The sequence below is a fragment of the Spea bombifrons genome, chromosome 6 (genome assembly GCF_027358695.1).
Source record: "Spea bombifrons isolate aSpeBom1 chromosome 6, aSpeBom1.2.pri, whole genome shotgun sequence".
In the NCBI taxonomy this organism is placed as follows: Eukaryota; Metazoa; Chordata; class Amphibia; order Anura; family Pelobatidae; genus Spea; species Spea bombifrons.
In genome coordinates this window covers 7832501-7858550 of record NC_071092.1, presented here as the reverse complement: position 1 = coordinate 7858550, position 26050 = coordinate 7832501, and the positions used below count along the sequence as shown (strand labels likewise).

General features: G+C 39.6%; 2 protein-coding genes across 4 annotated transcripts in view; one reads left to right on the top strand and one right to left on the bottom strand.

Moving 5' to 3' along the window:
• GRIP2 (glutamate receptor interacting protein 2) overlaps positions 1–3794 on the top strand; it is a 95149-nt gene extending 91355 nt beyond the window's left edge. For all 3 annotated transcript variants that reach the window (XM_053469247.1, XM_053469249.1, XM_053469248.1), the window contains 5 exons: positions 65–218; positions 1394–1514; positions 1845–2036; positions 2531–2677; positions 3351–3794. In XM_053469247.1, the coding sequence (XP_053325222.1) occupies positions 65–218; positions 1394–1514; positions 1845–2036; positions 2531–2677; positions 3351–3521 (785 nt within the window). In that variant the 3' untranslated portion in view covers positions 3522–3794. The remainder of the gene's footprint in view (positions 1–64; positions 219–1393; positions 1515–1844; positions 2037–2530; positions 2678–3350) is intronic.
• Positions 3795–9047: 5253 nt separating this feature from the next.
• Positions 9048–25742, bottom strand: SLC6A6 (solute carrier family 6 member 6). The gene is made up of 14 exons (XM_053470361.1): positions 25708–25742; positions 18779–19015; positions 18511–18645; positions 17591–17825; positions 17035–17167; positions 16334–16468; positions 15489–15592; positions 15279–15403; positions 12977–13089; positions 12263–12400; positions 11821–11923; positions 11088–11188; positions 10344–10514; positions 9048–9605 (listed from the first exon to the last, which is right to left on the bottom strand). Exons 2-14 carry the CDS (start codon positions 19005–19007, stop codon positions 9477–9479), a joined length of 1851 nt encoding a protein of 616 aa, XP_053326336.1. The 5' UTR covers positions 19008–19015; positions 25708–25742; the 3' UTR covers positions 9048–9476.
• Between the last annotated feature and the right edge of the window lie 308 nt (positions 25743–26050).

Sequence of the window (26050 nt, the reverse complement as noted above, 5' to 3'; positions counted from 1 at the left end):
TCGGGGGGGGGGGGCAAATTAATTTTGCATAATGTTTTTAACCTAGGATTTTGTCCCTCTGCAGGTAACTATGTTCACCAGGCTGTCGGTATCTCCCTACATCCTCACGAATGGAGGACAGCCCGTCATAAAATTGGAACCCCTCCTGTGGAGCACAGAAAGAGTTACCCCTTTCTGGATGGAAGTTATAATGAGGAGGAGTGGGAGAAGCCTGCGCGGTATGTAACAGGATTATTGAAGAACTGTGTACATCGTGCTTTAAGAAGCATTCCATTAATGAAAATGTCATCACATCCCTTATAAAATTAATGAGCGAATCTAGAGTATCCAAAAACGATGGCGCTGCCTGTGTGCTTTATTAGCGGCTATGCACTTTTGATCATTCTTTGCATGTTCTGCATATTCCCTGCCTTCTATTTTACTTTTGGTTTTCTTTATGACCAATGGAGGTTATCTGTATCATTTGTCTGCGAAATAGAACGTTCCTCACCCTCAATGGTTCAGTGCCCCATCTCCAGAGACTGTGACATCTTCTCTCAGCATCAAAGAGGCCAAGTCAATCCATGGCCTACCCACTACTTCTCTTAAAGAATCAACCAATATGTGTCCAGTCCTTGTCTGTGACATAATCATTAAGAAAACCCTCAACCAATCAACTAAAGATAAGAGTTATGAGCTTTTCAACCATGGACACCGTAGGAGACATTAATAATCTCCAATATCGGCCTAGAAATTAGGCTGTGATTAACTAGAAGTAGAGTAAATGTTGAGAGAAGGCTCCCACCATGATGACCTTTATGATGAATGGCCACCATTCGTTGGCTATTTTGTCTGTTGTTTTGTCTTCCACCCTCTTCCCCCAACAACCCTTCAAAGATACTTACAACTCTTCTCTTTCCCATTGTTTTCTCACCTTGTCTGTTCTCCTCTCTCTCTGTGTTTTCTCTCTTTCCCCAGGTGTTCTATGTCTCAGCTTTGAACCGTTTCCCATCACCCATCCTCCCGTACTAAAAAAGCTTCTGGGGACCTTCTATTTTTGTAACTTCCTCCAACGTTCTTCCACTTTTTTTTTATTTTTTGTTTTCCCCTTTCATTTCTCTCTGTCATCATTAGCACATCTTTTACCTTTTCAAATCCCTGATTTGTGAGCAATGCATTGCTCGCCCCTCTGCCACTCAGGCGCTTGAATGTTGTCCTCTCCACCTGTTTTGTAAAATCCCCAATATGATTCCTTTGCCCCCTTTCTCGGAGATTGAATGCATAAACTTGTCATTAGGAGAGGGGCATCCCCTGGACGCTCATGGTGTTGTACTTTCGTGTAAGAAGACTCCATAAGAGTTTGGAGTGTTGGGCAGAAGATGGTCCTGAGGGCTCACCATGTTTGGTTTAACAGATTCCCAAGTCAACCAAACGGCTTAGACACAGACCACGATGACAGTTTCTGGCGTGTTTTTGGAGAGGCACTGGAAGACTTGGAGACCTGTGGGCAGTCCGAGCTTTTGAGGGAAATTGAGGTAAATTTCCGGGCTGGTCAAACTTCTGATGTTTCTCCCAAAATCTGTGCTTTAACAATAGTGATCCACCTGCCAGCTTTTCCTTCGTTATAATTTGGGATAGTTCTTAAATTCACAACACCCTCTAGCTCAATGTTGTACTATGGGAAAACACACGGAACTACGAGTCACAGTAATTATTATAGCACCATCATACTCTGCAGTGCTGTACAATGGCTAAACGGGACATAACGAGTAGAAAATACGATAATTTAACTTACAGTAACAATTGTATATATATATATATCGATATATAAATTCATTTTGGTACTGGTTACCGTTAATTTGCAGGCATCCATTATGACGGGCAACGTGCAGACTTTGGGCCTTGATAACAGCAAACTGCCTTTTGAAAACTCAAGCCATAGGAAGGGAATCCACCGCCGCTATAGTAATAGCCCCCCAACAAACAAGCTCAATCAAGACCTAAAAAGCCAAAAAAAAGAGATCCAGGAGGAGTCTTCCACTACCGAACTACTCAAAGTAAGGAACCTGACGCTGCTACAATTCATGCCTCCAAAAACACATGGATCTGTAGATGTGTAATTTATTCATGCTTAATTTGGATTCAGTATGTTGGCTTTGCGGGGGAATTGGTGAACCAGACATAAAACTAGTGAAATAACATTTAATATTATAAAGCACCATAAAAAAATCTAAAAGACGTTAACTGCTGATAGACTAATGACATACTGTTACAGCTTCTGCACGGGATGCATTTCACACAAAGTATATACTATGTGAACAAGCAAACATGGTTTAAATAGTCGGCAATGGAGAAGGTGTTGGTTCTGCCAAAGAATAATATAAGTTGAGTATTAGGTACGGGAGCAGCCAGACCCCCAGGGTGGAGATATCAGACCCCCATGGCTGGCCTGTGTTTTTTTTTCTTTTTGGAAGAACTGCCTCTAATTATATACAGAAATGTATATAGCCGTATTAATAAGATGAATATTGACTGGCTCTGTGTGTCGCAGGTAACTGTCATGAAAGACCTGGAGAATGATGACTTTGGCTTCAGTGTCTCAGATGGTCTCCTGGAGAAAGGAGTCTATGTGAATATGATTCGGCCTGGGGGTCCCGCCGACAGGAGTGGGCTGCAGCAATATGATAGAATCTTGCAGGTAACCGCGTGTATATATCTGCCCTTTGGGTGTTAATGTACGATTTATGATTTATCAAAATATACCAGAAAGTTTTAAGGATCTTGAAAATGGAAACTTCTAGGATGTGGTATAATTAACCTCTGTGAGCCATGAAATCTTAACCAATCCCAGTTGAGACATTTATCCGCTCGATATACATCCCAGCCTCCCAAAGACCTAAATTATTTGATTTGTACCTAATCTGTTAAAATAAGAACTCTGTATCAGGCATGGATTGGCCATCTGGCACACTGAGCAAGGTGGGCCACCAGCCGACAGACGCGCCAGATTGGGTGCTGTATCGTGTGGCCAGGGGCTGGGAATGCCGGCCGCGTGCTAAGTGGCCATAAAAACGCAGCGCGTGGCCATGCATATCCAGCCGTCAGCTGCGCTTATATCATCAGGTGGCCACTGGCCTTAAAGTGCCAGGCCTGTCTCCATATCCCTGTTACGGCCCTGCTCAGTAACGTTGTTTTTGTGGGTTGGGCATAGGTGGGAATGGGGTGTTGTATATAAAACTGGGCGTGGCATAGATGGAGCTGTTCAGTGGAGGGGTGAGGCTACTACTTAGCCACTCCCACTCATCATCTGCATTGTCTCAGTCGCCATTAGAGCCACAAGGATAACTCTGCACATGTCTGCTTGTCCACAGGTGAACCACGTACGTACCAGGGATTTTGACTGTTGCCTGGCAGTGCCTCTTCTTGCTGACGCAGGCGACCGGCTCGACCTCGTCATTAGCCGGACCCCTTTGGCCCTTCCGGAGGATGCAGTGATACGGCATGGAGGATTAGAGGCGAAGACGAGCACAAAAACCTTATGAGGAATCCTAAAAGAACCTTTTATGCACTCCATGATCTACGTTTGTAACGTTTCCTATGGCCCCAGTAATTCTTTGTCCTGATTATGTAATTGTTCCAGGTGATCAGCTCACTTGTTGTTTTTAAAATTTATATATATATATTTTAGGCACTTTTCGTAGTCCAGACCTATTGCATCTGTGACTCGTGGGACGCGCCGGTCCCACCTCATTTCACTCAACGTAACGGGGCTGTTCAACTGACCAAAGCCTTAGAAGGGCCGTCCTGCTCTCTGGCTCCACAAATATTCCCTTTCTATAGAAGGTTTTTAAATTATAAATTCATGGTGCTACTTCTTATTTTATTTTATTATTGCCCTCTTTGTCAACTTACATCGCCCCCCACGATTTTCAGAGAATTGCACAAAAAACTTATTTTCTCCCAAACTTTTTTTTCTTTCTTTGAACCTCCATTAGTTGAGGATACTTTTTTCTTTCTTCTTCTTAAATAATCTTGAAATTTGCCAGTCACTCCATATTTTATTTTCCTGGGTGTATAGTACTGTTTAAACATACGCACTTTAGACTTGTGTCAAATTTAGTGTTTTTATTATTCCCACTTTTTCCCCCCGATTCCCAGTCCCCTGCTTGGACTAAACCTCTCGTGCACAGATACACCGATCCCTGTTCCCGCAGCACTTGTTAGGATTGCACGTATCACAATCACTGATCACTGATCACAATTCACAAATAGATTTTCATCCTTGGCCCTCTATAACAATCTAATATTCTGTTCCTTGATAGCAGACTTGGCACTGTGACCCTACCGAGACATCCAGGAAACGTTCTCTTCTTATAAGCACATTATATTATATATTTTTTTTTATCCCATGTCACCCAAGGTGTATCGGGGATAGAGCACAATTAATTCATGGATTTCACTTTTTTCCTCCGATTCCTGCACATTTTAATATTGTTTATCTGTCTCCCATGACCTGCATGTGATAAAATGTTCCTGTTTTGATGGATCTCATATTATTCCTCTTGCACTTTATACATTGATTTGGTTAACCCTATAGCAGCCAGATGTGCACATTCAGAAAATGCCTACTCATAGAAGTGTTTTTTTTTTTTTTTTTACACCAGCATATGTCACCATAAATTCACACGTAATTTCCCATAGAATTTTGGAGTTTTGGGGGGGGGTTTTGTGTTATTCCAGGTTTTTATTTTCTTTGTACCTTGAGACCCTACAGTTTAGGCCATTTTGTTACAGCAGGCTATGTGATGAGTTTATTTTATTTTTTTGATTTTAATTTTTTTTACATTTTTGGTTGCCCAAGTGGTTAATTTTATTGATGATTCAGCCCTATTATTGCATTACGTCCGTACGTCTGTCCAGCGCAGCCCGTCTGTGCTAGCTGTGTCTGATTAAATCTAATTTTTACTATGTTGGAGCAGTTCTTTATTTGAAACGGCTGCCCTATCTGAGTAGCAACCACATTTTGGAAAATGTATATAAATTGGTTGTTTTTAACCCATATTGCATGGAATTGCAAAGAGGTCTTAATGAATGGGCAGCCCTGCTTGTACGCAGGTGACGCACCTTCCTTCAGGCATGGATTCCTTGAGAACCGTTGATATGCCCCGTTTCCAGGTCCTTACCGAGCTGTACGTACACGAGATTTGCCGTTCGGTTTTGCCATGTTCGATATATGTGCCATAGCTACTGAAAGTATTTTTATATGCAATATCTGTGGGTACAGAGCTCCACTTTTTTTGGGTTTTTAATGAATAATTTTAACCGAAGGCTTTAATAATAACAACTATTCCTTGTACCCCTTCCTATGCATTTTCAATGATCTTTGCCTGTTACCCACATAACGGAAACAAAAATATTTTTATCCATATAATTAACTCAGCTTAACATGTAAAGTATTTTTATACAAACTTTGTTTTTTCTTTTCTAGTCTGGAAAGCACAATATGTTACGGTACATGTTTTGGAGAGTCTTATTTTAGTCCTGTCCTGGACAAGCTGTACATACTATATCAAATTGTATTTAAAAATGAGGGTGTTGTGCAAATTCTGTTTTTTTATAATAAAATCTTGAATTTTATTTGCTTGATTCTTTTTTTTTTTTTTTTTTGTTTACAGTTTAATTATTAATATTGTTTAATTATCTCACAGCGACCTGTTCTAACATCCAGAAATATTACTTCTATCGCAAGTGAACTACAAACGAAACACACAATTATTTGTTTTTAAAATATTTTTTTAATGTTTTTATTGCTGAAGTTGATTACAAAAGCTCCTAAAATTACAAAGAAAAACAGCAAACTGCTAATTTACGATAAAATGCAAATAAAATCCTTTTTGAGTTAGGAGAGAGAGAGGATACGACAGCCTCTTGATAAAACATTATCGTCCTCCTCCTTTCCTTTTTGTACTAAAAGTTAAGTTTAATACCAGACCCAGAAGCTTGGTCCAAGCGGTTACTACTTCCACCAGGATAGAGTGCGCTCAGGAATTTTAATGAATATATTTAGAACGTATTTGTCCAACCGATGAACCCTTTGTATATCAAAATACACCAAAAGCCACGTAATCTCTTTATAAATAGAATAACCCAAATCCATCAAGTTCATTGATTTAAAAAAAATATATATATATCCATACCTATCAAATTTAGATGTAGAGAAGTTTTACTTTGCAGAGAGGGTGGTAGATAAGTGGAACAGCCTCCCATCAGAAGTGGTAGAGCTTAATACAGTAAGGGGGTTTAAACATGCATGGGATAGGCATACGGCCCCTGAATATAAGATGACACGAGTTGATGGGGGGCCGAACAGGTCTTATCTGTTGGGAAGTTTGATGCTTTTAAGCAAAAAGCCATGTTTCAGTGGTAACGAGAGAAAGCTATCTTACAAATGAGAATAAAGATTTCATTGAAGTGGACCCTTAATACAAGATTTCTTTGTTCATCAGCTGAAAAACCTATTAAATAGTTAATAGGAATGGCGTCGAGGTATATACTGCATAAAGCATTCTTAACCCCTTCACGGCAAAGCCCGTACATGCACGGGCTCACAATACATCGTCCTTAATGGGTTTAAGGACAACCCGTTGTCCTTGAAGGTTATTTTTATTAACCCCTTGTTAACTGGAAATCCTACCACCATATCCAAGACATTTTCAAAATACAAACATTCTTTTTATCTTTGCAACATTTACAACATAATGCATAAGATAGTTTGCTATCGGTAACAAAAAAAAATATTGTCTTCTGAATTAAGGATGCGAGTTAAAAGGATTTTTATTAAAAATGATGTTAAATTTTGTGTACAAATGTTAACACAATTTAAAAATTAGTCTTGAATAAAACACTTGATATGGAACGCTTTGGAAAAGATATATATAGATGTCAATATGTGATATGATTTGAACATATAAAAAATAGCACCCGGATCATGCGTATTAATGTTAAAGGGAATCTGCCGCAGATGCATCATTTTTTTTTTCTCTCCGCTCCCACCACTGCGTGAAAATAAACCTTGAAGGAAAGCGATTGTGTGTCTGACTTCATAACGTAACCAGAAATGACTATTACTGTGCTAGCAGATATCGAGCATATATATATGAAAATAAATTATACTTTATCTCCCAATTCAGAGCAGCATAAATACCCCATAAGTAAGATACGCTACGGCCTACGACCCTGCCATTGGATGATGGCACGTCAGTCCATTACCACTGGTAATTAGTTGGATGGCTTTAAGCCTAGGGCCCATGGGAGTCTGAATCCAGTAATACGAGGGAACCGAAGCTAAGAAACTTCTATAGAAGACGCAACAAATTCGGGTCCTCACCAAATACACTGTTTATAGAATTAATCAATGCGCGAATGGTTAGGGACCCCTAGGGCGAGGGTTGGGTACTCTGCATTAACCCTTTAGGTTTATTTGTGACAATCAAAGGAGTTATATGATGGGGACACCATGGGCAGCTATGACCGGAGATTAAGCGAGGGAGAAGTGAACCCACCGGCTTATCGACATCAGTAGGTCGACATCAAAGGTCTATTTGGATAAGGGTTTAACATTTTTCTTTTGGCAAAAGGGACGCTTGTGGAAAGACACAGCTGATTTTTATCACTGTAAATCAGATCCTTTATTCTCTTGTGTCATTGAGTGCGCTGCGAAGCGGGCTTTGGTGGGGGGGGGGTTGTGTTGCATCGGAAGGCACATTAAATGTGCGTCTACAAATGCAGACATTTAAAAATACACAGTCTATGACAAATTCCCTTCACTACAGTGTTACATGATATATATATATATATATATATATATATATATAAATTTATATATATATACATATAAGGTTTCCCATGAACAGAAACTGACGCTAACTTATTTTGAATATATTCTATATGATGGATGTCAAACTGCATTATTTGATTGTATATATATATATACAGTATATACCGGTATATATATATATAAAATCTCAAAGGATTTTAGGCTTTTACAATTAAACTTGGATCAGCGAACACAACTTGCCACTGGATTCCATTAAAAATCAGTAATTTACATTAACCCCATCTGCGCTGGATTTCTGATCTATTTTATCTTATTTTTACGGACAAAACTTGCTTTTCTTTAAAAAAAACAAGAACATTTCTAAGTGACCCTAAACGTTAAGACGGTAGTATATATATACTGATTTACAGGAAATGTGTGCTTTTTTAACACTATCAAACCAAATCTTTTTCAGAACGATGCTTTGTCTTAGTATGTTGGAGAACAGATCGCACAGATTGAAAATTTGTTAGAGATTTAATTAAAATGAATACAATTTAATTCTTGTTTCTGAAAACTGGTATTTGAAGGGATGGTATCACATGGAAGTGCAGCATTCGGAGATCTATAGAGGGTTTTTTTGTAATACTGTCACTTTAAGAATGTCTCTGTACATTATTATATTAATATAACCTATACAGAAACAGACATACCTAAAGCTGTGGACCTCAATCATTTAGTTTTGAAGTATGAATAACAGCAACCAGGAATGGCACCAAATTAACTTTTCTTTGCGTTTTCTATTTAATGTTTACAAGTAACCATACGACCTAGACATTATTAAATGTCCATCATCATTATCATCATTATCTACTCTCTTATAAGTGATGACACACACACCTTGGTACAAATGATATGTTGGAGCGCGCAACATTGTTGTGGTTTTGGGATCTGTTTTGGTATTGGAAAATATATTTTTGTTACTTGACTGAAGACAGAATTGTAACAAAGCCTGCAGTGCTCAGAGTCACCACAAGGTGTCAGAACTCTCCCAATGCAGCCACAGACACCATCCCCTATTGATAAAATTGTATATATTATGCATTTTCATCTTAAAATTTATATTAAAGCTGGAATATAGCTGATACAAGTTGTTTAGATATAAAAAAGCAATGTATATTTTCGCAGCACAAAAGCTATGCAGATGATTTGTGCTTTAACAAAATGTATCAATTTGTGCATAACTCTTAACTTCTTTTTCTTTTCAATTAAAAATTGACCAAAACTGTCACAATGTTGCAAAGTTCTCCAAAACACAAGGCTTTATGCCAACTACAAAGTTATTATTTAGAGAAAAGCCTATAAACTGGGGCCTGACAGCACCTGGATCCAAGAGGTACAGAAGATTAATATATATAGTGATATATATATATTTATAAATCCAACGGTTAAAATGTCAAGATATGAGAATCTGTGCAAAGACATTAGGAATTGTTACAAAATATTACAAAATACGCACTCGCGTACACAATTATTATACAGATTTCTCTACAAGAGCTGAACAGTTGAATTCTAGTGCAAATAGAGATCTCCATTAACCTGGATCTAAGGATGGTGTTAGTAAACAGTGTGTTTTACGGGTCTCCTTCCTTCCTTGAAAGCAAGGAGACCGAGCGTATGGTCACATCATGGTCTCTACAATAACATGGGTTGGCTTCAGGTGGCCTCCATTCGCACAGAAAGGTGTGGATCCTTCTGCGTCTGTGGCCCAGCGATTTATATCTTTCGGAGCTGTGACTGACTTGATTCTCTGTAAAAAAAAAAAAATGATGTGGAAATGGGTATTTTGGTTTCACAGTTTTTTTTATCTGACTGGTTGGTATGTGGTTTAAGGGACTCTTTCACAAAGCAGCTAGGGCTTGTGGTAAAAGGGGGTGGAATTAACAGATCAATGAATGTTCTCTTCTGAAATCCTCACTCATCCTTACAATGGCTGCCTCATCCAAAATAAAGGGTGAGAAACTTCCAGAACCAAAAAGTTTCCACCCAAGGTGAGGAGTCACTCACTGACGAGGATTGGCTGAAAACTAGTGGGTGTTGAACCCTGTCTGACAAATGTGTTCTGAGCGACTATATTCTGGGCCCTATATATATATATATATATGCTCTCTTTCCCCTCTACATATGGAGATGCTGTGTTCATGTATTCTGTTGTGTATACAGTTTATGTGTTATATACTGTTCTGTCAGTAGGTGGTGCTGTTTACAGATTTCACTGTTCACTTTTGTTTGTGGTATCTTCTTGTTTGCCTTAATAAAAAACCAAACTTTTTGTAGGCCGCAGCCTTGTTTCTTTTATTTCTGTAGAGCTTTAATGAATTTCTGGTGAAAGGAAGCTGGGCTAGGCAGGCAGGAAGTGGGGACAGGAAGTTGGTGGAAGTGGGCGGGCAGTGGACAGGGCAAACCTCTTGAGTCTCCAGAGGAATGAATCAGTTTGGATGTATTTATACAAGTTCTAATCGGCCATAATGACATCACTTCCGCTTACCTCGATCAAGGAGCCCTCTGATTGCACAATCCGTAAGACAACAACCAATGGTATGCAGACCATGGATGACAGGGCCAGAACCCACCCCAGCCCAATGGCCCAGTCAGGGTACGTGTAGTACTTGTTGTAGGTGAGAGGGGTATATTTGGCTAAAGAAAATATAAAGCAGCCCTGAAAGTACAAAAAATATACGGTAAGTCCTGATACAAGGAAGTTACATAACATGAATATATTATCAATGTATACATGAATAGTATAATTACTGGTTGAAGAGAAGATCGTGATCATAAAGAGAATTATAGATGGCGGGACATCTGTATATAGGGTCGAGCTAGATCAGATATATTGTTTATATGTTTCATAATAGCTCTGCTGTGTTAACCCCTTCATGACAAAGACCGTACATGTATGGGCTCACAATGCATTGTTTTTAAAGGGTTTAAGGACAACCCATTATCCTTAAGGGGTTAATACAAAACTGTGTTCATCTAGTCTGTCCTTTTTAAATCACTTTTTACTTAGTTGTTCTTTAGAAGAGCTTTGCCCGCACCTTAAGCTTTCTTGAATTCATTTGCCCTGTTTGCCTGCACTACCTGCGCCGGAAGCCTATTCCAGGTATCTACTACCTCTTCAGTAATGCAGAATTTTATCATATTAGTCCTCAGCTTTCCATGACCTCTAAAGTTAACTCATGCCCTCTAGTTCTGGAACTTTATATTGAAAATGCTTCTATGTTGGACTTACCACGCAGAGCAGTGGGGTGACCACACACCAGCTCCATTTCATCCATGGACCTGGTCTGTACCCGATCATGTCCTCAATGTTGTCATAAAATTTATCAGCGCCTGAAGACAAAGAAAACAAAATCACCAACTGTTATGAGAGCTTAAAAATACATCCTCAAAAACTTAAATAAAATAAATAAAAATCAATCCCCTGTGATGACATCATATAAACAAAAAATATGTAATAATAATATTAAACACTAAAAAATCTTAGGGATATTGCTACTAGAATCTGTTTGCAAGAGTAGTGGGTGCAGGGAACTGCATGACATGAGTTTACAAAGAACAATTCTGGTGCAAAACACTAAACAAAGAGCAATCAGTTGAAACAGTTTGTCAGTTTCCATGGTGACTGCACTACAGTCAAAGCGCTACTTTAATTCAATGATTTTTAAATTGCTCTTTATAATTAAAGGCTTCTTTAACTCCTCATAAACTATGAATGATTGTCATTAAAAAAAATGAATATACATTTAAAATGCAAATATTAGGTGCTGAGAAACTATAATGCATTAGGTTGCATTTAACACTTTTGTAATCAAACGTATGATTAGAACCACCATTCCTAGCCCGTCCCGGAAATAACTCTTTAATCATGTAAAAACGTTTCCTCATTCATCATTTTTACCAGGATCCGTTAATGGTCATGTGACGCAAGCAGACAGTGATAGGCTGTTGCCATAGAAACTTACCATAAACCCAGGCTACGGCAATACATTCAAAGAATGCAACCCAAAGGAGGCAAACTCCGCTAGCTGCATAGTAGTCAAAGAGTTGAAACACGTACATGCCACCCTGTGTGGAGTGAGGAGAACAAGAGAATAAGGGCAGACTCCAGAAATGGGGGGGGGTAGCTTTTACTGGGCCAAAACAGAAAATATATAAAGAAATCACATTTGTAGATGAAACAGGACAGGAGCCAAGGAGAGGAGGCTTCAACCATGGGCTGAAGAACATAGACATTAGATTCTAGACATTGGTTAAAAATGGGGTAATATATGCATATATATTAGGTGATGGATTACAAAACCAGGATTTGGGGAATCTGGTGAGTGAAAAATGCTGTCCTGAAGGGGTTAAGATGTAGAGTTCCTGATGGTTGGTGTGATGTTGTGATGGGATGATGACACTTACTTCAGTGACCATGGTTAGCCCCAGAAGATAGCTGAGGAAGCACACTATAGCGATGAAGACCTCTCGTCGATAACCCTTCCGTAGGAAGGATGGGTACAGATCAACTAAAGATGTGATCTGTCCTTCAACTTCAACAAACTGCGGACAGTAAATGAACAGTCAGGACCTAGATGTTACACCCATTATACGGACAACTCTATTTATATATTTTTTTTTTTGCGTGCTCTGACAGGGACCACAATATTAAAACATCATTAAGGGTTTGGTGGTAGATGCCGGCAACCACATTTGATTTTAGTAATAAATAAAAATGCAAATGCAAGCAGTACACTAAAATAATATTTGCTTTCAGTAAAATCTGGATGATTGGACTTTTTAACCTCATTTATTTGGACCTGGAACATGCAAACAAAAATGCAAATGTTTGCGATGCTAATTTAATCTCGCATGTGAATAACAAACATTATAGTATATAGACTGATAGACGGCAATGGGATTTGCTTATCTGCTATTTTCTGCATGATGTTCTAATTTCATACACTAAAATTTATAGAGAGGAGGGTTCTTCAGTTTTATGATTGGGATCAAACACCAAGAGGAAATAGAACACCAAGAACACAAGGAACCAGCATTTTTTCACAAAAAAGTTTTAGTTGTACTATGTCCTTCCGTTTTGTTCTTTGGTAAATGGGTTTTTGTTTTGGAGTCACTGACCTGGCTATCTAGTCCAAGCAGCAGAAGCATAATAAAGAACAGGATGGCCCAGAAGGTGGGGAGAGGCATCATCGACACGGCTTTTGGGTAGGCAATGAAAGCCAGGCCGGGACCTAGAGAGAAATCAAAAGGAAGGGTACAGTGGGGGGTACAGTAATTAGCACAGCTCTGTTCATGGTACTAGAGGCAATTCCCTGTCTGAGTGAGTGAACCCCGTAACGCTACTCAATGTATATATTACTTATGGCCAAGACCTTTCAGTACTTGAGTCACTATACATCTCGCTTTTCTGGTCTAGTACTCTAGATTGCGATAAAATGGGTGGCTAAGAATTCCCATAAAAGTTACTTTAAGAGCACTATACTATGGGAAAAGTAGCACAAATGTGCTTTATTCCTAGCTGGTAAGCTGGCAGTGGATTTAATTAAAATTAAAATCCACTTAAGGTGATTCCCTGAACTAGCGAAAGGCACACAAACCCATTAAAACCCATTTAACAGTAAAGAGGTAGGTGTCCTGATGTCTGTATATTAGGAGGAGGTGAGATGTAGATGTGCTGATGTCTGTATATTAGGAAGTGAGAGGTAGGTGTGCTGATGTCTGTGTATTAGGAGGAGGGGAGAGGTAGGTGTCCTGATGTCTGTGTATTAGGAGGGGTGAGAGGTAGGTGTCTTGATATCTGTGTATTAGGAGGAGGTGAGAGGTAGGTGCGCTGATGTCTGTGTATTAGGAGGGGTGAGAGGTAGATGTCCTGATATCTGTGTATTAGGAGGAGGTGAGAGGTAGGTGTGCTGATGTCTGTGTATTAGGAGGAGGGGAGAGGTAGGTGTCCTGATATCTGTGTATTAGGAGGAGGTGAGAGGTAGGTGTGCTGATGTCTGTGTATTAGGAGGAGGGGAGAGGTAGGTGTGCTGATGTCTGTGTATTAGGAGGGGTGAGAGGTAGATGTGCTGATGTCTGTGTATTAGGAGGAGGTGAGAGGTAGGTGTCCTGATGTCTGTGTATTAGGAGGAGGTGAGAGGTAGATGTGCTGATGTCTGTGTATTAGGAGGAGGTGATTAGGAGATAAGTGCTCTGTGTATAAAGAAGAGTACAGTTGTATGTGTTCTGACATATGTTTTAGGGGGCAAGAGATAAAACAAACATGTATATGGATATCAGGAAGACAATTAAAAGAGCATTTATATAAATATTTAAAGACTGATGGACTGCAGCTCCAGGGCCCTGGCTGGTGAAGTATTAAAGAGAATTGTAATAATCATTTTGTGAATGACTACTTAGTGAATATGGGCCTCCTTACATATTGAGCAATGAGGTCTGAATCAAATATCTGTTATGTTACCAGTGACTAAAATTACCAAAAATATGTCAAAGATGGACCCTGTGGACATATTAGAGAGATGTTTAGAGTAATACTCGAGTCACTCTGGAAATATGTTAAATACAACATGATCTTCAGGTGAAAGTCTCACATTCCACAAATCTACCCCATCTCACTGCCTGAGGAGTACATAATCCATCTCAAGTCCCGCAGGGGCCAAATCCTTGGGTTCCATCATTGCTAGAAGATCTTGTATATCTCCAAGGATCTCGGATATTCATTTTAGGCTCTATCATAGCCACCACAAAGCATTCCCTGAGCTTACTTGGGTGTCATTTGTAAGCAAACTAACCTACAAAGTAGGTAACCTATAAATATCATCATCAAGCCTAATTTGGATCTATGTGACTTTAAGACACAGCTAAAAAACCCAAAGGTCCACACACCCAGGAATGCGATAATAAGAGGGTCACTCATAAGAAATAAGAAACAGTGGCCACTGATTAATGTTCTGCACCTTCAAGAAGCAGAACCAGAAGAAATAACTCCTCTTTTTCAACAGTTGAAATGCGACGTGGACTCAAAGTTGAGGGATGGAGGTTGTTCAAACCCTTGCTTTGTTGTGGGAAAAGCCACCCCAGGGCCTTCTTCTGCCATAACATTTCCCTTTATGATGAGGCCACAATTACGGTTTTCCACAACCTGTCACCTTTGACATCAAAAGGCTACACAGACTGAAAATTCTACAACCACTAAAACTCAACTAAAACTCAAAACTAGAGCCCATCTGCTGTCAGGGGCAAGGGAAAGTGTTCCCCCGCAAGACATTAGTGGCCAAGAGAACCCTTGGGCTGCATGGTTTTTACTGTTTTGTTTTCTGGTCTATTAACCAATTCTACCATGGCCTAGCACACAGAGGTCTGTCACTGGCCTTGCTGGCTTTCAGTGACAGTGCTCACCTGAGCATCATCCATACAGTACCTGACTCAGCCACATCTGCAATGTCCACCCCTTGCTCTTGTGCCATGAAGCCCAGGATGGAAAAAATTGCGAAGCCAGACACAAAACTGGTACCACTGTTGAGGCATCCCAGCAGCAAACAGTCCCTAAGTCACACACATGTCACGGAGCAGTGTTAATGAACAAAAACCAAACCCAGACCAGCCCATCTCCCTCTGACCGCCAACTTGCCTATAACAGTTGTATTTAAACTTGTTGTAGCTGCCCAAGGATGTCATGGCCCCAAGACAGATGGCATAGGAGAAGAAAATTTGAGTGCCGGCGTCAATCCATACCTTTCAGGAATAGAAGATAGCAGCTAGGTAGAGCAGGGATATGTTCTGTACTACTCGGTATTCCTACATAAACCTCTAGGTATGAATATCAATCGGAAGACACATGGGGCTTGGAATGACAAGGAAAAGGAAGATAACGGAAAAAGAGACAGCAGTCGAGGAGGGACAGGAAGACGCTATGAAAACAAGAGAACTTGACTTGAGAAGCCACCAGGATTGATTCACATTGAAGGATAAATTGCTATAAAATATATGATGATATTAGTTCATGTGCCACATTTTCAAAGGCTGGACTGGGGGAAAAAAGGGACTGAATGTATAAAGCTAAAATTAAGAAATGTAATTGTTATTAATAACGGATAAGACAAGAAGAACAACAAAAATGGCTTACTGTATCTCTTCCCCATAGTGTTTGTCTAGGATTCATTAACAATATTAATAATATCAAATGTACATTGGGCAAAAAGAAACTTGTGAGTCAAAGGAACGGCTCATTCTGTTTCTCTCCTGTTTCTGCGTCCTAAAACTGGGTACGCAGAAACGTTTGGTTCATACAACATTACATAGTATCATTGCTTGTGGAAAGGAAAAAAAGCAACACAATTTACAAGCCTGACCTCAAGTGCCCTTCAATAAATGCTTCTCTAGGCTTATTCTCAGGGGAAGTACGGCCAATTGTCAGCCACGTGTCTGTGTTTTAACATGGAACGCTTCATTTGCAGACTCATCCGGCATCCTCACCTGAGGGTCCCCCAGACGAGTAATGTTTGGGTACAAGTAGAATTTGATTCCCTCTGCGGCTCCGGGCAAGGTGACCCCCCGAATCAGGAGGACAATCAGCATGATGAACGGAAACGTGGCAGTAAAATATACCACCTAAATTAAAAAAAAGAATATGGTCAGAGAGAAACTGAGCATATTGACAAAACTAAACGTAATTATCAGTTACTTCAACATAGGCAATTATAAGCATGAATGGATGAGGTCAAATGATACCCCGAACAGAGTCTGATGAGACTGTGGGGTTCAGTGGAATGTAGGTGAACTTTAATAGGTGTCTTAGACATTTTTTTCCCAAATTGCATAATATTGGACATAAGGTGGACTCCATGTGGACTTTTTAACAAGGGTGACAGATAATTTATTCAGTGGTTTTGGGTTGATGTACGTATCTAATGGTATCTCAATCTGGCAGAAAGAACTTTAATAAAGCGTAATTTCATTGTATTGTGAACATCTGTGCACCAGAAGACCAGAAGTGTGGTTTTGAAGTAACTTTTAGCAGCCGTATATTCCAACAACCAGCAGATAAAATATATAGAAAAAAAAAACGGTAATAAATCCAAAAACATTTATCTTCAAGGCTATTTTAATATACCCCATATGTGCCCATGAGATCCCCCCATCTATGCAGTGTGGACCTCCTGGACAAGACCTCTTACCTTCCCTGTGGATCGAACGCCTTTCCAGATACAGAAGAAGCAGATAACCCAGGTGAGAAGCAGACACAGAGCCAGATCCCATTTCACTATACCAACATCATCAATTCCCTTTGATAAGCTAAGAACTTTGTGCCTGATGGAGACAATAAACCGGTGTAAGCGAAAAAGGAAAATGTGGTTTCAATAGGCTTTCCAGAGGGATAGAATCATTTGGCCGAGACCATGCAGTCGATGAGTGGGGTTACTGGGTGTAGATGAAACATTGTGGCCGCTTTCAAGGCATATTACCGATTCCTCTTATACACCTCCCCAACCCTATAGACTTTAATGTCTCCTGGCCTGTGTGCCCAACACGTTTCGACAATATTTTTATATTATTGTAATTCATGCATGTTGCTTGCATCGCGGATTTTTACAAGTTACTTTAATCACGATATGAAAAAAAACAAAATTATTGTTAAATCTGTGTCTTTAAAAAAATGGGCAGACTAGATGGGGCCGAATGGCTCTGATCTGCCGTCAAATTCTATGTTTCTATGTTAAGAACATTCCTTACTCCCAGAATTCTGTCACGGGAGAGGTGAAGTTTGTGGAGTTCAGCGCCATCCACATGGTTTTGTTCTTCCTGTAAGTGTCCTCCACGCAGGTCTCGGTGTTCCACAACTGGTGGCAGAGAGCCCACGGCAGTTGACTTTGGAATGACTGAAACAAGTAATAGACTCCCCATGCCAGGATCACGATATAGTACACGTTCAGGAGAGACACAATAACGATGGAAGCATAGCCGATTCCTAGGAAAGAAATGAAAAAGGTTTTAACACACAGAAAATTGGAATATATATTTTTATAGACATGACAGTGTTTGTGGTTATAAATTTTTTCCCTAAATTGTGATATTTTATCCTTTTTTTCTAACGTGATCATTCATTTTCTTTTTAAAGAAAATCGCCCTTTTTTTAAAAACAAGGCTCAGATAAGAGTATTTTGTGGCTATGCTATTAGAAGCCGCTCCATTACAACAGAAAGGAAATGAGTCAGTTTTAGGTAATTGAGTTTCAAACATTTCTGATTCGGAACAAGTAAAACGATGGGAAAATGAACCCACGCGCTGAATGAGAAGATCAACACCTAATAATGAAACCCGATCTGAAGGTCTACTTAGGGTTAATGCTTGCAGGTTATTTTTACATTTGTTCTTTTCTTTTTTTCCATTCACTTTAAGACAACGCTGGCAATTTATTCTGTTTTTAAGTTTAATTAGTCATTATAAACAAGGAACTAACAAAAACGGAAGTTAGAATGGATCGTTTGTGGTAACAAATGTCACAATGTGTTCTAAGTAAGGCGGATTCTTCCTGCAAAGCTATTTTTCTAAGCAAATGGGTAATCGTGACCTATGGACAGCTAACTCACACTTGTTTGGAGATGGTTTTTTATGGTTCTTGAGGACACTGTTTTGTTAATGAGCGACCTTACCTGTAAAGATGGGGCAGATCTTTTCCCAACAAGTGATTCCTCCTTCAGATGTGAACTGACCTAAAGCAACCTCCAGGAAGAACACAGGCAAGCCACCCCCGAACAGAAAGATAAAGTATGGGATAAGGAACGCACCTTTAAATGGAAACAAAAAGAGATTGAAATGATAGGGCTCCTTCACATGATATTGTGTGAAGACAACTTAGTCTTCCTTGGAGTAAGAGGACCTACTTTGGTTGTTCTGGCTCAAGCAAGCACAGAAACTCACCTCCACCGTTCTTGTAGCAGAGATACGGAAATCTCCAAACATTCCCAAGACCAATGAAGCCTCCGGCCACGGACAGCAAAAAGTCAATCTTACTAGCCCATTTTTCCCGTTGAGGGGGTTTACCATCAGCTTCGTCCTCTGGTCGAGTTCCAGGGCTCTTTCCTGGGGAAGGTTTCAAAATGTCCTTGTGAAAATCTTTCAGACACTGTAGCTTCTCTTTGTTGGACATTTCTGAGTCTGCAAAACATAATGTGACAAAAAACTGAAGTTCTTTTATCCATGAGTTTTCTTGTTGACCAGTTTAAGTTAATTTGAAGGTACTGTGCAGACATTGAGGTTAGCATTGCATTTGATGATGGGAATTGGACAAGGTCTGTTTTCAGACATGCACAAGCCCTCTCCTTCAAACAGGATGCAAGCATTCTCATTACCCACTGGATGCCATAAGATGATGACAAACAGAATGTTACTTGTATTCTGCCCTCATCAGATGACAACACATAAAAGTTAAAGGGATAGAACAGTTGAGGCCAAAAATTTCTCATGCTAATTACCAGTGCCCCGATCAGGGGTACAACCGTTACCTTTGTATGGGGCATGGGCAAGTAGTGGGGCATGGCCTTCCTTATCTGCCACAGGCACCCTTGTTGGCTCTCGCAGCTTGCTGCCTGGGACTTGGTCCTCACGACCTTCTACCTATGTCTGGGCCTTTCCGGGCTTTACAGTTCAAAAGGCCCATTCTGAGGATAAGCTCGATGAGGTTGCATTGTAAGGAGTATGGTGTGAGAAGGGGCAAGGAGACCCTGTCTTTAGATACGTACAGGCTCCCGAGAGCCAGTATCTAAAGGGCTCAGTATGGCATGTCTATGCTGAAAGCAATCACGGGACGTTATAGAATGCTGCATTCATGTTTTACTGTCTCTGGAGTGCAATACACTATGTATCATTATTAGATATTAACTACTATGGTTTTATTCCAATAGTCCGCAGATTAAGGGTGATGAATGAAAACCGAAAACCCAATATAGTCCACAATATTATGCAATTTTCATATAACAATATTTTGAAACAACCTACAAATACAATCTACAACCGATCGTGAGTGTCCGCAGCAACATTGCTACTCTAAAGGCACAAAACGACTTAATAAGATTCCTATGCTTTCAAACCAACTGCAGAGAGTGCAGAAGAATGAGAAGACAACATAAAAGACGGCATTTTCATTCTAACTCCAAGAATGAGTCATCATTCATTATTATTACATCTTTTGCAGAAAGGAGGGGAGACATTCTGTCTGCCTCTGAAATACACAGGCTCAGCTGCAGGAATGACTCAGTCTCTGGGTATTCTTATTCTTGCGCTTAATGTGACAATAATGACTATTTTTACTTTTTTCATCCTGTGCATGCTTATCGTTGTCAATGGAAATTAACAGAAGAAACAGCTATCTTTGTTCATTATAAATACGGGTTCTAACCTTATAAAATATTTTTTTAATTCATAAAATAAAAGCACTGTAAATGTTACAATTGTGCAACATGTAATAGTTTCTTGGAAGCCACAAAAGTCACACAATGCTAAAAAAAAAACACAGAATTACATCCCAACTCAATCAAATTCACATGTCTACTGTATAGTTAAAAAAGACAAATACATTTTAAGTAAAGTATTAGATCAGGCAAAGAAACTACAAGTTGGAACACACCTAGTAAATGCAGACCAGCAAGCCTGACACCGGAAGTGGGAAAATTAACCCCTTAAGGACAATGGGCTGTCCCTAAACCCATTAATAACATGTACGGGCTTTTTCATTAAGGGGTTAATGGAGACAATACTGGAGAAAAAAATGTAACACTACATGATTTAAAAGATCCTGTCTATACATGATTGAAAAGGAGACTAGCTCAAGATGTTTTAAAAAGAATATCGTCTAATATTGTTGTCGTTGAATGTAGACTTTAATCCAGATTCCATTGCAATTCATTTGTTTATCATCAACCCTGAACTGAGCAAAGTAAAATTTCCATATTAGCGAGCAGCATCAAATGGAGCGGAGTTGTAAACAAAGAAAAGGATGGAGACCTGCAATTAGTATTAAGTTAAGCTCTCTGTACAAACAGACAGAGACCGCAAGTTTAGAGAGAGATTCCAGGGAATGGTGATTGTTTACAGGAGAAAAGTAAACATCTATTAAAATAAATACCGTGCAGCTCTGCATCGTCGTCTTAAAGGTTTAATAAGACACCCGCTTGTTTAGGTGGAGGTCACCATGAAGTCTGGCAGACTGGCCCGGTGGGAGAGCAAGCACGCCAAAAAATAATTACAGCAAAACAACATACGGAAAGGGGAGCGCAAAGAGAACGTTATAATACCCCATGTTTGGGGAGTCCTGTTTCATGGCTTTTTGCTTACCAAGGAGCTCTATTAGTGGGACTGCACCGCATTTTATTTATTGCATGAGAGTCTGGTTGGGTTAAAATGCGGCGCAGTCCCACTGATTCGGCTCCTTGGTAAGCAATATAGCCAAGAAAAATAAGACAGAACTCGCCAAATTTGGGGTTCTTTGATGTAGTGGCAGACTAAGCAATATATAACCATACAGTGTGACGAAATACCCTATATTTATGCCTCAGATAGGAGTTTTTTTAATGGGATTCACTGGGTATGGGGGTCCACAGGAAGGGGAAAAACAAAAGGATTGTAGGAATTACGTCCAAGATTTATTAACATTGGGGACCCCAAACATGCCTTCTTTTGGATCAAAAACAGGATGGATTGGTAGAAGCTTGGTTAAGCTTGTATTTATACCTAATTAAATTATTATTTATACAAAAACTATCAGACAGGGCAGACAAACAAGATATATATATATATATATATATATATATATATATATATACACACCTAATAAAAGTTGATTTATTTATACTAGAATGAAAGACTCACAGGAGAGCTCATTAAAATAATGATATCCAAGGTTAACATAATGACCTCTTGGGGATTCTTTTAATTTCTTGGCGTGAATAACAAGAGGTCGTTAGTTAAAGCGGATCTGTCACTTTCCATGTTTTACATCACTATCCTTCAGTGTTTAGTTGAAGGAGGCACATTTTATAGGGCCAACATACAGAAGAGACCTCTGAGATCACTACATTTCAGACTTAATCTTCTCTTGGACCAATACTATTTTCCAAATTCTCTTCTATTTGTGAAAATAGATCATGATTTTCTAAAAATTGCGGCATGCTTTACGCCACTCCAGCCGACACTTGGCATTGTGCACAGTGATCTCAGCCCTGAAAACCCATTTCATGAAGCTCCCGACGCACAGCGCTTGTGCTGATGTTGCTTCTCGACAGACCCACTTTGTGAGTGTGCACTTTGTGAGTCTAACACTTTGTGGCTGAGCTGCTGTTACTCCTAGAAACTTCCAGTTCACAATAACCGGGGCAGAAATTTCACAAACTGACTGCCAATTTCACTAAATGTAATCCATTAATATCTAAATGAAGCCTTCGAAACATACGGCGTACATGAAAATTACAAATGGTAAAATATCTTCATTTCACAGAAGTATGCAGAAAATCACTAAACATATTTGCGCAATAACTCCAGAAATCTCCTGTCCCGTTTCCCACGGGGATAATTAAATATCAAATCACTGTCAGTCATTTCCAGGATGCTTTCTCCGCATGTAGAGCAACTATTGGCTGGCTAAGCATTATTAGAGTTTAAATCCCCTTAATCCGGTGTAATCCATGTAGTTTCTCCTTTGGGTCAAATCAGTCCTGTATAATTTATAGTGCAATTGGAGCTTCACAATGCGCATGTCTTATCTCACATGCAACCCTTAATTTAGAGAATTAAAGAAAGAAAAAATGATTGACAGGTGTCCTGAACCAAACGACATATAAAATCCACATATTAAGATGATCTAATTTATTAAAATTATATTAAAAGACATTTTTAAAAGCACTGTGTATCCAATTCCAAAGGGGAAAGAAGTATACACTGTATCCGGCGGAAAGACAAAGAAATATATCCATAATAAAGGAAGTAAAAGGAAATAAACTTGCTTTATCTGAGATATAAAGGTAATAAAAGCACACAATTTTATTACATTCAATATCAATGATATCCTTTAATGGATTTTTATTATTCAAGAAAATTAATTGGCTGGGATTTTTATGATGTCATCGACTACAGGAAGGGACTGTTCTCCGAAAACAGGGACATTTGGCCACCCAGACGTAACTGCCACGATGAATTTATACAAGAGCTGCCAAATATTCTGCATGTTTATGGGGGTACAGAGTATAGCGTGCAAAATAGAACATACTAATGCCAATGTGTGCGTAGGAACAATTCTGCTCCGAAAGTTCAACGTTTTCAAAGCACTTTCTTATTTCTAGGCAGAGAGTGTAGGAAAGAACACAGGTGACTTTATAATTCCTTACCGATGGTCACATGGGCTCCCTCATCGACTCACCACCAGCCATCAGAACCTCACCACTGTTATCACAACGCTTACTACTGGAACCCCATCACACAACTCAACAACAGAACTCCACCATTACCACCAGAACTTAATTACTAACATTATACAACTCACCACTAAAATTCTGCTACTGTTTTCTTACAGCGAGCCACTAGAACCTCGCCACTGTTATCAAACCACTCGCTACTGGAACCCCATCACTACCATCACAAAACTCAACAACAGAACTCCACCATTACCATAACACAACTGACCACCAGAACCTTGCAGCTTCTATCACCAGAACCATCCTACTGCCATCACACAACCCACTACTGGAGGTCCATGACTCCCACCATACAACTCAACGTCAGAACGCTGCTATTTGCAAAGAAATCATATTTAGATGTAGCAGTAGATGATCACCATAGATGAAGGCTAAATGTCCAAGCCTGGTATCGGTATATACCAATAATTTTTGTTGGATTTTGGAGGTAACCAAAATTACTTATTTAATATATTATTTAATATTGCTTATTTTAAAATTGTGAAGGTTTGATGCAATCGTCAGAAAAGGTTGTAAAGTTATTGGGAAAAGTAGGAACAGTGTCATATATATATATATAAAAGTACATAGAACTCCTGCGTTCTAATGTTCTGCTGCTTTTTATGTGCCATATTTTGTTACCTGTAATGCAAGTACCTCTGTATTGTGGCAACTGAGGAGACCTGGCACACAAAAGGGGACCTGAGAGTGGCAGTATCTGAACAGAGAAAGGCTCTGTGATATGGGAGACGTAGAGGACCTTTGGTGATGTGCTTGGGGAAGGTGCCACATCCAGTGATCTAGGTTAGGGTTTAGAGAACCTGCTGCTCTTCAGTTCCTAGACCGCAGCAAGAATCACTCTCAGCCTATCGTTAGATACAAACGTGTGATGGGAATTGTGGTGCTGCTACACGAAGAACCCTGATCTGGGTAGAGATTCCATTGAGTTTCTTTCTCTCTGTGAATTTGTAGAAAATAATGTATGGCCATAGGATAAGGTTTGTTTAATGAAACCCTGCAAATATTAGATCGTTGTTGATTGTTCTTAAATCAGACATCTCCTCTTCCTTCAGGTGATCCTATAGAAAGCTATTAGGATACAAAAAATACTCCAGGAGCTGTCTTTAAGAATAGACATAGAAATCAAATGGGATGGGAGTTCTTTGTTCCAAAGGGTTCCTCCAGATGAAGCAGTAGCAACACTCATGATGGTGAAACTGGAAATCCTTTTCTTCGTTCTTATACCACTCGGTAAGTGTACCAAACTTTATATGTCCAATTATTCAGAGTTGGTGCTACTGTGGTAAAGTATTTAATAGCTGCCTATGGCTGTGCTGACATTTGGAATCAAACGTTATAACAAGTGGGCAGAAGTCGTTAGACCAGCATGGATTTATTAAAGTCCATTTTAGTGTATCTAATTACTGCGTTCGTTAGACATAGACCCATTAAATATATTTTGATGAACACCATTAGAACTCTAGATCGGTTTCTGCCTTTATACACCCTGGTGCCTATAGAAAGCCAGTGAATCGACAGTATAGTTATCTATCAGGCACATTAAAGAACCAGAGTCCATCTCTATATATCTGTAAATGCACCTCATATGACACAAGCAGAAGAACCCCCCCAAAAAACAGTAACAATAGAAGTATAGCTCCAGAATCTAAATGTATTGGAACTAAAGTAGTATTTCAAGTCAAAGCATACATTCTATATGAGTGTTGAACCAGCAAAAGCTCATTAGCTAGAACTAATATAATTCTATATATTCAGACAGAAGCATCTTTATATAATGTTTGCGAGATAACTCATACAGTATGTATATATATACCGTATATATATATATACACACACAGTGAGTTTTAAATGTAGAAGTAAATGTATAGCATCATCAGAATACCACCTATTATACAAACCAGCAGCACATCTCTCGATAGTATAACGAAAGCGCACTTCTATAGCTGCAGATGAATTTATATATGTAGATGTGGCATTGTAGATGCAGTTCTATACATTGAGGTGACATTATAGATTAGATCAGAGATGCACTTCTATGTGTAGATCTAACAATATAACCATAGAGAGATGTGGCTGTATAACTCCAGGTGTTTCCCTATAGGCAGAACGTATGCATAGGACCAGCAGCATCTCTATAGGTGGAGCTGGCAGTATCGTATCGTCTCTATAGGTAGATGTACCAGGATAACTTGCTTTGTGCCTCTGGGTATCAAGAATATCCAGTGATTTTATATAAAAAAAGCAATGAGGGCACCATTAACAGCTTGCAATATAGGTGCCTATCTGTATAGTATCCATGGGTGATGGCAATGAGAGCACCATTAATAGCTTGAAATATAGGTGCCTATCTGTATAGTATCCATGGGTGGTGGTCACATCCCATACCTTATGTTGCCCCGTTTGTGGCAGTCACAGCCCGCGTAGTTTCTCCCCGCAGCCAGTGTCTTGCCCTCCTCTATGCACCGAGTCTCTCTGTGTGAAGCAACAGCATCGGGCAATAATGGAAAAACACCGGCTGTACCAGACAGCTGTCTCGGGCGGGGCCAACCAAGGGGCGGGGTCTCTTAATAGGGAGGGCGGGACTTTAGATGAGAAAGGTTCCTCAGCACGTGTTTTAGAACAACAAACTGCAGATAGACGGACAGTGCCAGCTCATACAGTAACCTGCAGGGTACAGACAGACAGTGCCAGCTCATACAGTAATCTACAGGGTACAGACAGACAGTGC